This window comes from Tinamus guttatus, unplaced genomic scaffold (assembly GCF_059628265.1).
Source record: "Tinamus guttatus ecotype Peru unplaced genomic scaffold, ASM5962826v1 Tinamus_guttatus_pri_ptg000368l, whole genome shotgun sequence".
In the NCBI taxonomy this organism is placed as follows: domain Eukaryota; kingdom Metazoa; phylum Chordata; class Aves; order Tinamiformes; family Tinamidae; genus Tinamus; species Tinamus guttatus.
In genome coordinates this window covers 2,769,821-2,782,567 of record NW_028288902.1, presented here as the reverse complement: position 1 = coordinate 2,782,567, position 12,747 = coordinate 2,769,821, and the positions used below count along the sequence as shown (strand labels likewise).

Here is a 12,747-nt window from a genome sequence, read left to right as displayed (position 1 = left end):
CAGGACTACATAGCACACAAAAATACTCCCCAAATCTTCCACCTCTAGGTACAAGGTAGAACCACAAACAAGTAACAATAGCCATTTACAGCACTCTATGAACAGCTGCACAGCACAAAATGTTTTCAGAAAGGGGTATCGAAGACACTAGGGAACACTGACGTTTCTCCAGTCTCAATTTGTTTGGCGACTGGAAAGGAGGAAGGGTATCAAATCAATAATTATATATCAAGGTTCTTTGGATTTCCACCCATGTTTGCCTAGAGTGAAAAACACAAATGCCAACAAACATCTTACACAGAATTTACACTATTTGACATTTTATAAACAAATTTCAGATGTCATGATACAGACAGTGTGTACTCAGTATACACCGTCTATGGTGATTATAATGTTTATGGACATCCTATTCCAAGTGTTCAGAAAAAAAAAGTCCATATGACCTTTAAGAACTGAAAATTACACTAAGTTTTTGTGGATCCTGCTGTTATCTTACCTTTACAAATTTTGCAGCAACTGTGAGATAAGGGGATCTGTTGTGATTCCGCGCAGTTCAAAATTGGACAACTGTCTTTTGGAATACGCTGCATTTTGTGGCCCTGTTAAATTGAGGTAATTCATTAATACTCTCAGAGAATAAAAGTTGAATGACACTTTAACTTTATGTGGATTTTAGCTTTACAGTTTACAAACAAAAAGTTGTCTCTGCCAAAGTCCAGGTGCCTTTGAAAGCTGTTTGAAAGGAAAACTCAGCACAATAAAATCATCATGTATTTCCCCATATTTAAACACCAAGTTTACACACAAATCTGCAGCATTTTGGTTCCTTAGGGCTAAAGATGATACATGACAAGTACCATAACCAACACTGAAATTACAGCTCAGACTTTACCTTAGACAAACTTCAAACAGAACCCAGCCCAACCCTAACCTGGACACATAGAAAAACAAATTAGTCATCGATGTGTGTTTCTACACCAGAACACACAAAACCCAGCCAAAGACAACAAACCCTTCAATAGAAATTGTATCATTTAGAGCATTCTTTTATAGTATTTAAACAGAAGCATACACAGCTATATGGGATGCAACTGCAGCAGTCAAACAAGAAAAAAGAAAAGCAATGTTTTGGATTACACATACCTGAAAGAAAAAAAAAGAATGCTCTGTGCTGCTTTGCTAACATCCCCAGTAGCCTTTAAGTTTCAAATCCATACTTCTGCCATTCCCATCAAGTCTCTCTGGAGCAGAGTTATTAATTACATCTTTTATGGAGACTGTGGGGGTAGTGACACACTGCCCACATACAGGTTCCTAACTGACCCACACAGTTCACAGTACACAGACTTTCTCCTTTGAAACATCATTCATAAGGTTGCTCGTTAGAAACTGTATGTATTTCAGTTCTTGAAAAGTAGAATTTGAATCAGCCCAAATTACCACGTATTCCTACCACTACAATCAGGCAGCCCACCAGCAAACCCAAAGCAATCCAAAAACTACACACTAACACAGTCAAAGGCTTGTGTTCATTCAATATCATACAAGCCAGCAGCAAGAAACACAAGGCAATACCATACAACTTTTGATGATTCTTAATTATATCTATATCTACATATAGATATATTTTCCATTATCACAGCATTTCTGTCCCAAGTGTCATCCTGAAAATGTACAACTGAAGCAACATTGTTTCCAAAATTATTTCAGATCTGCTTCTTATCTCCTTTTTCAAATGGATTTCAAAGTACCTACTCAGAGAATTAAGCTCAAAAAGATTAAAAAACAACAGCAGGAAGACAATGGTCACCAGCTCTAATTTGTAAAATACATTTTTTCAAAGATGTGTAAATACACTTTGTAAATCTCCAGAAAGAAATGGCCTAGTAGGTAACTCTGACCCACTTCCTCCCCCAGGACCAGATGGGAAAGGCACAGTGTGTTATTCTACAGATTGGAAAAGGTATTTTAGGAAGCCTGAAAGAGGAGTCCTGCTTCTGAAGTCAAGGCAAAATCTGACACAGCTTTCTGGCCTTCACAGTCAGAAAGGCCTTTAGTCCAGTTATCCTTGGTGTGACAGTCTGGATTTCCTACGGCAGTTACACTCGTCTGGGTGCTCCGCAGCCACAGAACACTTGCGGGATTTGCACCACAGCCCTAGAAACACACACTTGTTGGGCCCACACCAGGCACACAGCTCCATGGGGCACCATGGGCCCTGCACAGGGAGGCAGAGCTTGTGGCACCGCTCTGTGTCATTCCCGGCCTGCTCCTTCAACTGCCTTTGTGCCCTGAGGAGCAGCGCTGCTAACAGCAGCGTGAGGCTGCCTCAGCATCAGCATGCTCTGTTCCTAAATCAGTGACTCCACTCCATTTCCAACACCAGAAACATCCTCAGACACCTGCTATGCCAGCCCTTTTCCTTCCTTTTCGTGTATCACTGCCACTAACAATTATTCCAAATTATGCTCCCATTACATTTGTGCATCCCTTGTAACTGAGCACGGAATTTTGAACAGCACTGCACATGTGCAAAGGGAAAGGTGATACGGGCTGGATGTTCTTCATTACTGATGACAGTCACAATATATAGGGAGGACAGAATACAGCTCAACTGTCACATTGCATAATCAAGGCTGGCATATATGAAAATAAACTTATTTGCAAAACTTGCTGTGGAACTTGCAAGACAAAATAAACACAAGAGTCTCGAGTGCCTTTGCTGCCGCCACTTCCCAAGGCACACTTCCCTGCATTTCAACAGCTTCATTCACTGAGACTTTGATATTTCTAGCATGCAATAAGAAGATTTTCCAGCCACAGTGTTCTTACCTTGCACTCAAACAGAACGCAGTCCCCTGAGTTTGAATACACAGTTTCTCTTTGTCCTTCAAAGTAGGTTCTGCCTTCAAATATGCACACCGCTTCAGGAGAAAATAAAAAAATATCACAATGATTTTGTCAGAAAGTGTTGGTACTCTGTTCAAAAAACTTATAAAAAGATCAATTCAGCTGCGCGAATATTCTGAACCCACTTGCAGGAGCCTGGATATCACAAGAAAAATATTCAGAGAAGAAATAAAAGATGAAAGAACTACAAAAGCACACATAAATAAAAGGTGAAGGATGGTGCAGCAGTATGGAGTACTGATTGCTACTGAGAGGACAGAACAGATATGTCTCAGGTCACGACTAGGAAGATAGAACTGCCAGCCTGGAAAGGATGAAGCACAGAAACAGGCTTGGACTAGAAGAGGTTTTTGGAAGCCTGTATGAAAAGCTCAGAGGTAAGGAGAAAAACAGAGAAGTGAGAGCAGTGTGAGCGACAGATTAATGAAGAACCAGTTTCTCGATGACGAATGCATAAGTACATTAAAACTTTTGAATTTTATTGTGCAGAACTGATCTCCACAACTTTTTTTTCCCTCTCCAGCAGCAGTAGGATCAGACATGCAGTGTTCTCGTGACAGAAGAGCTTAACAAGGCCTGATGTTACCCTGCCACTTCACCACGCACCAGTCCTATATCCTGGCAGGACCAGGTGTAACAGCAGGGTGCTCATACTGCAGTGCTCCCTATCCTCGAGTTCTGTAACTAGAGTTCCCAGAAAAGTTCCAACTGTAGTTCCCACTATAACTATACTTCCCATTTGGGATCAAAGGGTTACACAACATACCTTCACAGCAAATGTTTTTCCTAAATGGATCTGTTACTGTAATTACATCATGCAAAATATAAAGACAGAGACACATAAATGCTAGGTTTGCAAAATGCGACATCTCTCTCAGTTGCCTAGGACATAGTCCAGGTTCAACACGTAAGAATAATCATGAACTAGTAAAAGTAGGTTACCATCTTAAAGTTCTAGATTATGTGTTATAGGGCTAATTTGTTAATTTTGATTTGCAGATGTAAACCAATTGTACTACAATTTATTCACATACATTTTTATCTATTCTGTTTAAACAGACTAAAATTTGTAGACATTTTTAAAATATCTGCATGGTTTTACTGCATGAACTTACTAATTACCATTATTGCTGTAACCTTTAGTTCTCCTTTATGTTTTTCCAACTGCAGTGCTTTAATTTTTCAACTTTCTCATTGCCAACTAGTGAAAAGCCAACTCTTGGAATAAATGTTGAAAAGGAAATGAATAGAGACAAAAAGATGTCTTGTATAATATAAACCTGCACAACACTTTCAAGGAGTAATACCACAGTGAGCCAAAACACCCCAAATCTCATGAATGGCAGCATGGAAGCAAAGTATGAACCAGAAGAGAGAGTTCTATGGCTAACCAAAGCAGAAAATCTGTATAACATCCACAAAGACTAGTAAACAAGAGTGAAAAGACCTCAGTCCAGTGCCCCTTTCCTCTCTCAGGAAAAAAAGATGGACACTCCTACATCAGAAGCATGTTAAAAAAAGTCTATATAAACTTTTAGGAGAGAGTAGGAGATCCTGAAACCAAAAAGGACAAGGCTATCATCCAAGTATGTTGGGATGGAACTAGGAAGACCAAAGCCCATTTAAAGTTGAATCTGTCGATGGAGGTCAGAAATCCCAGGTTCTGGAGAAGAACTGGAGCATCTGGCTGAGAGACCTGGGACGACTCAACCCAGAGAAGACAAGACTGAGGGGAGATCTTATCAATGTGTATAAATATCTAAAGGGAGGCTATGAAGAGCGTGGGGCCAGATTCTTTTCAGTGGTGTCCAGTAATAGGACAAGATGAGAGAGGCACAAACTGAAACACAGGAAGTTTTCTCATGAGGAAAATGAGGAAATATGAGGAAAAGCTTCTGGACCAAAACCCATCTGGGCACAATACTGGGCAAAGTGCTCTAGGTGTCCCTGCTTGAGCAGGGGTTGGCTGGACTAGATGATTTCCAGAGGTCCTTGCCAACCTCAACCATTCCGTAATTCTGTGATCATCCAGTCACCTATTTTGCAGGCCAGTACACTGAACTGGAATACTCAAATATTAAGCCCTCAGACAAAAGCATTTCAAGTTTAAACAACTTAACAGGAAAAAAAAGGTATAGCAATGCCCGAGGACAACACAGTGGCAAGGGACTGATAATGCAACACTCCTTCACATGTTTCCAGCAGGCAAACTCTGCCTGTTCATAGGAAAGGCAAAAGACAGGAAGGCTGCTGTCATTCTGCCCTGGAATAAAACCCTCCCTGAAGCCAAAATACTCTTGGCATGTGAATAAGGCTATAAGACTACCCAGAGGTCTAAAAAAAAAAAAAAAAGTACCTCTACTACCTCAGAGTCCATTGAATCCAGTCTCACCAAACTTTTAATTCTTCAGAGAAACTCAGGAAAAAAATATCAAAAGAAGAATACATCGAGCCTACTATGAAATCAGGAAGGAAATTTCTTGACCCTATCAACAGCCCTCTGAAGCTCTGAATTTGAAATTATTGTAATGCAGTGCTGCATTATCATAAGCACATGCCAAAAGCAGGAACGTCAACTCACTTCCATTAGGCCTTGAAAAAAGATGCACCAAAAAGACTCCCAAATTCTAGGGCTGGGAGGGATTGCTCTGACCATACAGGACAGGCCACTCTCCCATGTCTCTTCATACACTCGATGGAGATCATTTCTCAAAGCCAGAGACATTGTGGGAGAGTATATATATTTCACGAGCCAAGTTTGCTCGAAACACAAATTATGTCTGCACATGCAGAATCATCACAACACTGCAGCTAGGAAATTATATCCAATTAATTTAATTTCCCTAAATACTATTAGATTTTGCTACCACTTTGTCATCAAGGTTATAAAGCCTCCAAATATCAGGGTTCTGCCTATACAGTGATCAGATAAACCAGAGGGACCTATATCCTAGTCCATGTTGAAATGAATGTTTCTCCTGCCTCCTGCCAGCAGCTGTCACAGCCAGTAGATATCCGATGACCATGATGCTTCATGTCTTCATTTTCCTTCAAAAATAAAGATATTTCAGCAACAAGAACATCTGGACTAGAATTTTGTAATTAGAAAGCCCACTGAAGATTTAATTTCTGCCTAGCTAGATGCTTCCCAGGATTTCATGATTAGTTTGTGATTGGTATCTCTCTGGGGAAACATAGCATGTTTCATCCTTTGATTCCACAGAGTGAGTCACACTCAAGAAATTACCTGATGATTCATTGTTCCAGGATTTGACAGCTATTGCCAATGTAGCATTTCATCTACAGCTGAATTACATCAACCATTTCCTCTTGCCAAACTTCCACATCCCCCCAATGCCTAAAACACCGTACATTGTCCAAAGGACAATTTTATAAGAAGATGAGAAAGGGAGTCCATGAAACCTGTACAGGCAGGGGGTCCAACTAATGTTGGTCTATTTGTATACAGAAAATTATCAAATGTTACATAATAGGTATCAATACAGTGCTTTAATAATTATTAGTATGGTATGTCTGTATCTCTCCTGCTAAATTACACAGGTGCTGTGATAATACAAATATTCCTTGTAGTATCATTTAACATGCTCTAAGCATATGGCATTTTCCAAGTTCATCTGGCCAAAGGAATCTTTCAGGAGTCCACTTGTATTTGCTCAGTAAGTTACCAATAATTTGACCATTGCTTCTCTTTTACAACCTTTTTTTCCCACTTTTTCTTTCAACTGGCACTTCCCATTTCTTAAGCTGTCTGTACAAAATCCATGATGCAGCTAGCTCTTCCCTTCTGTTCACCAAGTTTACAGGAAGTCACTTAGTACATTTTCTCACTTCCATATTTATCACCTTTGCTATCTAGATTGCTTACGCATTCCTCAATTGCACATATGCTTTCCTGTGATGTCTAAGCTAATTTTGCTACAGGCTTATCACCAAGTTAAAGCAGGAGGTTTAGAACATTGATGAACTCCTCAAACTACTCTAGTTTCTTGCATTCATAGCTGCTCAGTGAATCACAGAACTAACTTGAAGTTTTGTGAAATTTGTGAGCAATTATGCATACATACTTTAAATCTTGTAATTCTTTCTATGTTGCTGCATCTTTGGCCACGTACACTGGCTCATCAAAAACATAACTAATAAAAAAATCTCATCTAGTTCTTTTAATTTTCCAGTCTCCTCCTTGGAATCTCCTTTGATTATATTTGCCACTGTTCAGGATGGAGGCTTAGGAATTACACAAGTCCCACTAATCCAATTTTGTACTTACATAGTGCAAAAGCTCTGTGTGTGTTTATCCTTGGAAATACATGTCGAGATAATGCTCACCTTTCATGAATTTCCCTCCCTTGCCTGCCTTGCCACTATTAGGTATGCTCTCATTCCTCTCATTTAACTTTCCAGGGATTCAGGCAGTATTTCTTTGTTCTTTTCCTGACCAGCACAAGCTCCTCTTTTCATCCAGTTTGAGAGATTTGAGACTTGTTTCATTTCAAGCCATCTCCCTCAACAATTCAGAATTATTCCAGATTTCAAGCTGGAAAATTGTTTGAAAACTTTAGGATCATCCCTAATCATCTCAATGATTAGGAATCGGTTGTCATTTGTCTCTTATTTCAGCTGGAAATACCGAACACCTGTATTACTTTGAAAACTCCATGTGGTTGCTCTAGAGCACTCTTAAGTGTGTGGACACACTAATGGGCTGCTTAGTCCCATTGGCAAGGAGTCAATCTAAAATAATAAATTTTTCTACATGCATCTTCTACATGCAATCTAAAATAATAAATTCTTCTCTATTTCTTATATCTCCATCACCTGTTATAGGGAAATGATATAATTCATCCTGTCCATCCATTCTTGCGAGGCAGTCTCTTGGAGAATTCATCTGAGCCCTATAAGGAGGATTCTTCAAGGTACCTTAAAGGCCAAAAAAGCAATCTGAACAAGGACGAAGCCCATGAAAACGCCAACCAGGCTGGAAACTTGATTGGAGCCACTTCAGCTAAGGCAAATTGACCCGCGATGAAATAGAACTTTTAAAGTAGGCTGCCGGACAGAGGGTTTGGGCAGCAGTTTGCAGCTGATCAAAGCTAATGGGCATCCTACGGCACTGAGCATGTAGCTGCCTCTAATGAAGTCCATATCCAAGACACCGCTATTGAAAGATCAATGGAAAAAAAATACATATGGGAATCATTCTGGAATGGCACAAGAGAAGCCAACGAAAACTACAACTTGTTCATATTTCAATTAGTGTGTACAATTCTCTGCAGATTTTATACTATACACTAGCTCTGACATTTAACCACTACAGACTACATAACCAAGTATCCAATCTACAGCAGATGAAACAGGAGACTGCTAACAGTTTTTTATATTCACAAGTAATCCCCTGCTGAAATAGCGACAGCACTTTAAATGTAAACTGCAAATAAGAAAGACCCAAACATTTCCCACCTGGAAAATTCGTAGACAAATCAGAGCTGTGTACATTTTTGTGCTTGGCTTTCCACACTGTTGTGACAACAGAAATCCAGAATTTTCTTTTATAGGGATTTAATGTTGTAATCCAGGGCAGACAAAGGATTCTACCTTTTCCTTCACATGCATGTGATGGTGCTAATCATGTCATATGTATGAAGTAGGAGAAATACTTTGAAAAGAAGAAGCCATATCCATGACAAATGCTGTTTCAGTAATAAAGATGATGATTTGCTTACTACAGAAAATCTATTTGATAATATATTTACAATATATTTATATATTTACAATATATTATATTTACAGGCTGCCCAGAGAGACTGGAGTCTCCATCCTGGAGTCATCCAATCCAGATACTGAAAAGTCACCTGGACACAATCCTGTGCCACGTGCTGTAGGTGACCTTGAGCAGAGGGGTTGGACTAGATGATCTGCAGAGGTTCCTTCCAGCCTCAGCCACTTGAACTTGTAGGATCAAAATACTTAGGGAAGTCTCTTATAATCACACAGTAGAGCCGCATGTCCTGAGAGGCTGACTAGAGCATCCTCATATTTGCTGACTTTACTTTTGCTTTCCTTTTTGCTCTGTTCAGCACACACACGCATATAATGCTATTAACATGCAGGCTAATATATTTAGGACAAAAATACATATTCTGCCTGCATTCATAGAAAAAGCAACAATATCTCCTTTAGATACTTTACTGCATTTGTACACAGGGAATCTGAACAATGTATTTGGTGTTAAATTCTCTTAAAAACTTTATTATATGTTAACATTTCATAGCAACTCAGCTAAACACATCAGCCAATAACACTGACACCTACAGATATGCAAAACTTTGGCTTTAGAGTAATGGACCATATTCTGCTTGCTAAACAGAACTAGGATATTTTGGACTCCATATAGAGGATTTTGAAATCGTAGGCATGACTAATACAATCAAAACGGCCACCCACTTGTCAAATTAATTCTGTTGGCTGTTCAGTACTCAAACAACATTCCCAGCAAAATATCAAACAATAAGAGCAAATGCTGAGACAAAAATGCAAGAGGGTGTCAAGAGGAAAAAAAAATGCAATTAAGGTTAACATTCTTTTATATGGCTCTTGTATTAATAGTTCAATTACAAGACTATAAACAGCACAACAGTCTGCAAGGCCTACGGAAGTCACATGACACTACACGCCTGTTTCATTTGACAGCATTAAAAAAGTTACACAATGAGAGCAGCTACTCAGTTTACCCAAAAAGAGCAATCGAGTAAGAAGAACTTCAAAGCCCAGCACGTTGTGCCCTTCCCAGGAGGAGCGGATGAGTACGCGGATGGAGCCACGTCTAAGGCTGCTGCTAGACCATAGCTCTGCCAAAGCACCTGCACTTGTGCAGCTGGCTCTGCCAAGGAGCAGGGCCCAATTTTACACTCCTCTCCCCATTTTGATTTCTTTATGATGACCCTGCCCGCCCTCCCTTCCTCCTGCTGAGACCCATCATCTTCCTCACTTGAGCTGAAGCGACAGGATTAGTTGGGCATAATCCAACACCCCTGCAACTCCTCTGAATGCACCAGAGCCAAGTCCTCACCAGTACTTTAGCAATAGGTTTTTAAAACAGACAGCAAGATAAACACATTCTTGGAAATCTTGATTAAAATCAGTTATGCAAATTGGCTTTTCAAATTTGATATATACTCACTCTTAACATTCATTATCAAGTAGTATTTAATCAAAATGAAACTAATGAAAAAAGTAAGTGCTACCAGAAGAGTCAGAAATTAAAAGAAAAAAAAATAATAAAAACCTATGCATGACTGACATGATGCCCCTTTTCCTCAAGGCTACCAAAAGTTACAAGCTGCTATTATCTATTGTGCATTCCTAAACAATATGGTCTGTTCAGGATTTGAAATATTTAAAAATGTAAAAGTAGCTGGACCAGATGCTCACACTCTTCTTTGCCACAGCTAAACTTTCCAGAATCAAGCTGACCCACTCTCACCCATTTACAGAAAAACTGACCCATTTACAGAAAAACAAAAAGCTGAAGTTCATAATTTTTTTTTTCTGTCTGTGAAATAAACCACTGAGGGAGAGCCTTAGAGTCACTGTTTCTGCAAAAAATAAGCAATATCTGCATTAACACTTCCTTTAGTTTCAGCAGGAACTTGCTAAGTATTAGACTGAGACCTTGCATGCTTGTGCAGCCCGGGCCGTACAGTGTGTCCACCCATCTGTGCAGGACTGTAGCTTATGTCTGGCCCTGGGAGAGCTAAAATACTTTTGTCTTACAGCTGTGTTAGCCAGCTCATCTTCTGTTGCATTGCAATTGCATTTCTATGGAAGCCAAGAGCCAGAAAGTACAGTTTAAGAAAATATTTCATTTTTAATTACAGTCTATTAGTGTCAAGTCTGCAGAACACAGAGTGCAGTTCTGCAGTGTCAATGGTGTAGAAGAGGAATAAGTTCATCTTTAAACTTGTTTCTTCAATAAGAATCTCTGTAATTACTGAAATGGGTTAAATAGTCTTAAGACAAGATGCGTAATTAATTTTATGAAATCTATTCTCACCATTTTTCATTTTTTCAAACTCTTAATAAACAGAAAGAAAAGACCAGTTTGTACTGGCAGGTTCTTGGATGTGTTTTTGATTTAGTACCAAACACCTTGTTTTCATTAGCTGCAAATGTCTAACAGGGAGATTTTATTAAATTAAAAAGGAACAGTGGAATTATGATGAATAAAGCTGATGGATAAGAAATTTGGAATATTACCCTGGCAAGAATAAGCAAATTTCCTTTGGAGCTATCTAGCTTTCTTATAGGGAGCATTAGAGAAACTGAGAAAATGAATTCAGCTCCCATTGCCTCCATATACAAGCAATACTTCAGCATTTCACAAGAAAAGTGAGCAGCAGGTAAGAATAATGTTGGCAATATGCTTTCAACATATACAATAACTTTATTACAATACTGAATTATACAAGAAAGGCAAATTGGCTTCTCCTCCCCCTTCTAAGTTCTATTGTCATAAGTTAAAAATAAGACAGTGTTGGTAGGATGATAGAAAGAAAAAAAAAAAAAAGGAAATATTGCCCTTAAATCCCGAACAAGTAGCAGTAAGTCAGCACGTGCCCTTCTTGGAGGAGATACCTGAGCATGAGAACCAGGCAGAGGCCATAACGCCAACAGCTGCAGCTCGGAGGCCGTGACGAGGCAGCCAGACGTGCGGGTTCAAACGCAGGAGAGCGGCCGGGCAGGACGGCGGCTCCTGACGGCGGCTCCCGGCCGTGCTCCCGCTCTGCCCCGCCGCGCGGCTCCGCACCGCGGGCAGGAGCTGCCTCTGGCCTGCTCCCGCGCCGAGCTCCGGCTCCGGGCTCGGGGCTGCGCGTTGTGTTTGGGGTGCGGTTACTACAGTAACGGCTCTCCCTTCCCGGCAGAGCATTGTAGCGCTACCGCCATACAAGTAATTACTGCTTTCACTTGTTGTCGCGATCAAACGAATTTGTTCACTGTATCACTTGCAAGTCAACCACAATCAGGTAAGAGTAACACTTTAAGACGTGGAATTGTCTGTTTTGTAATATGACCTTCCAGCTTTTGGGAGGGAGGGGAAGGGAAAGGGAGAGGAAAAAGAAGGAGTATTGGCAAAGGGCTGTCACTCCAAGGGAGAGAGCTGCTTCTGTTCTACAAGAATTTTATTTCAATCACTTCCTTGAGATTTTATTTAACAGATCTTGGGCTCTTTCAAGATACCCTTAGGTGAAGTTAGCCTTTAAAATATGAAGCTATATTAGAAGAAATGAAGGACAGGGCTTTTTTGGTCTATGATCAATTATCAGCAAAAAAAAAAAAAAAAAAAAAAAAGAATGATTGGGGCCTGCTTTAAACAGCCATGGTAAATAGTTTCCCAGGCAATGACAAAGAGGTGTTGCCAGGTACATACAGACTAGATTCTGAAGCACAACAAGAGAAGCCAAGGTGAGAATCTAATTTGTTTGCTCTCGAGGAGCTAAGATTCAAGCTCCCACAGGGCTCCAGGGGTCTCACTGGAAACGGGATAAAACCCGGGCTGCAGATGCATGGAATGGACAGTGTGTTTTAATCTATGCATGACTAAGAAATTAGGTTGTGATCCCTTTATTCTATACTTATTTTCCATTTCTATATTTAAAATACATGTATTTATTCCCATATTCCCACATTACCGCTATACTAGGAGCTGCATACATACAGAGCCACAAGAGACCGTGGACAAAGTTCAAGCTTTCTGAAGTCATTCTGCTCCTACTAAAAAGTTTCTTTGAATTTCACAGCATCCATTTGCAAGACTGATCT

At 39.9% G+C, this 12,747-nt stretch overlaps 1 protein-coding gene across 1 annotated transcript in view; it reads right to left on the bottom strand.

Moving 5' to 3' along the window:
- NELL2 (neural EGFL like 2) overlaps positions 1–12,747 on the bottom strand; it is a 137,779-nt gene that overhangs the window by 80,624 nt on the left and 44,408 nt on the right. The window contains exons 10-11 of the mRNA XM_088530377.1: positions 2,833–2,924; positions 497–599 (exon numbers count right to left, since the gene is read on the bottom strand). Coding sequence (XP_088386503.1) covers positions 497–599; positions 2,833–2,924 — 195 coding nt within the window. The remainder of the gene's footprint in view (positions 1–496; positions 600–2,832; positions 2,925–12,747) is intronic.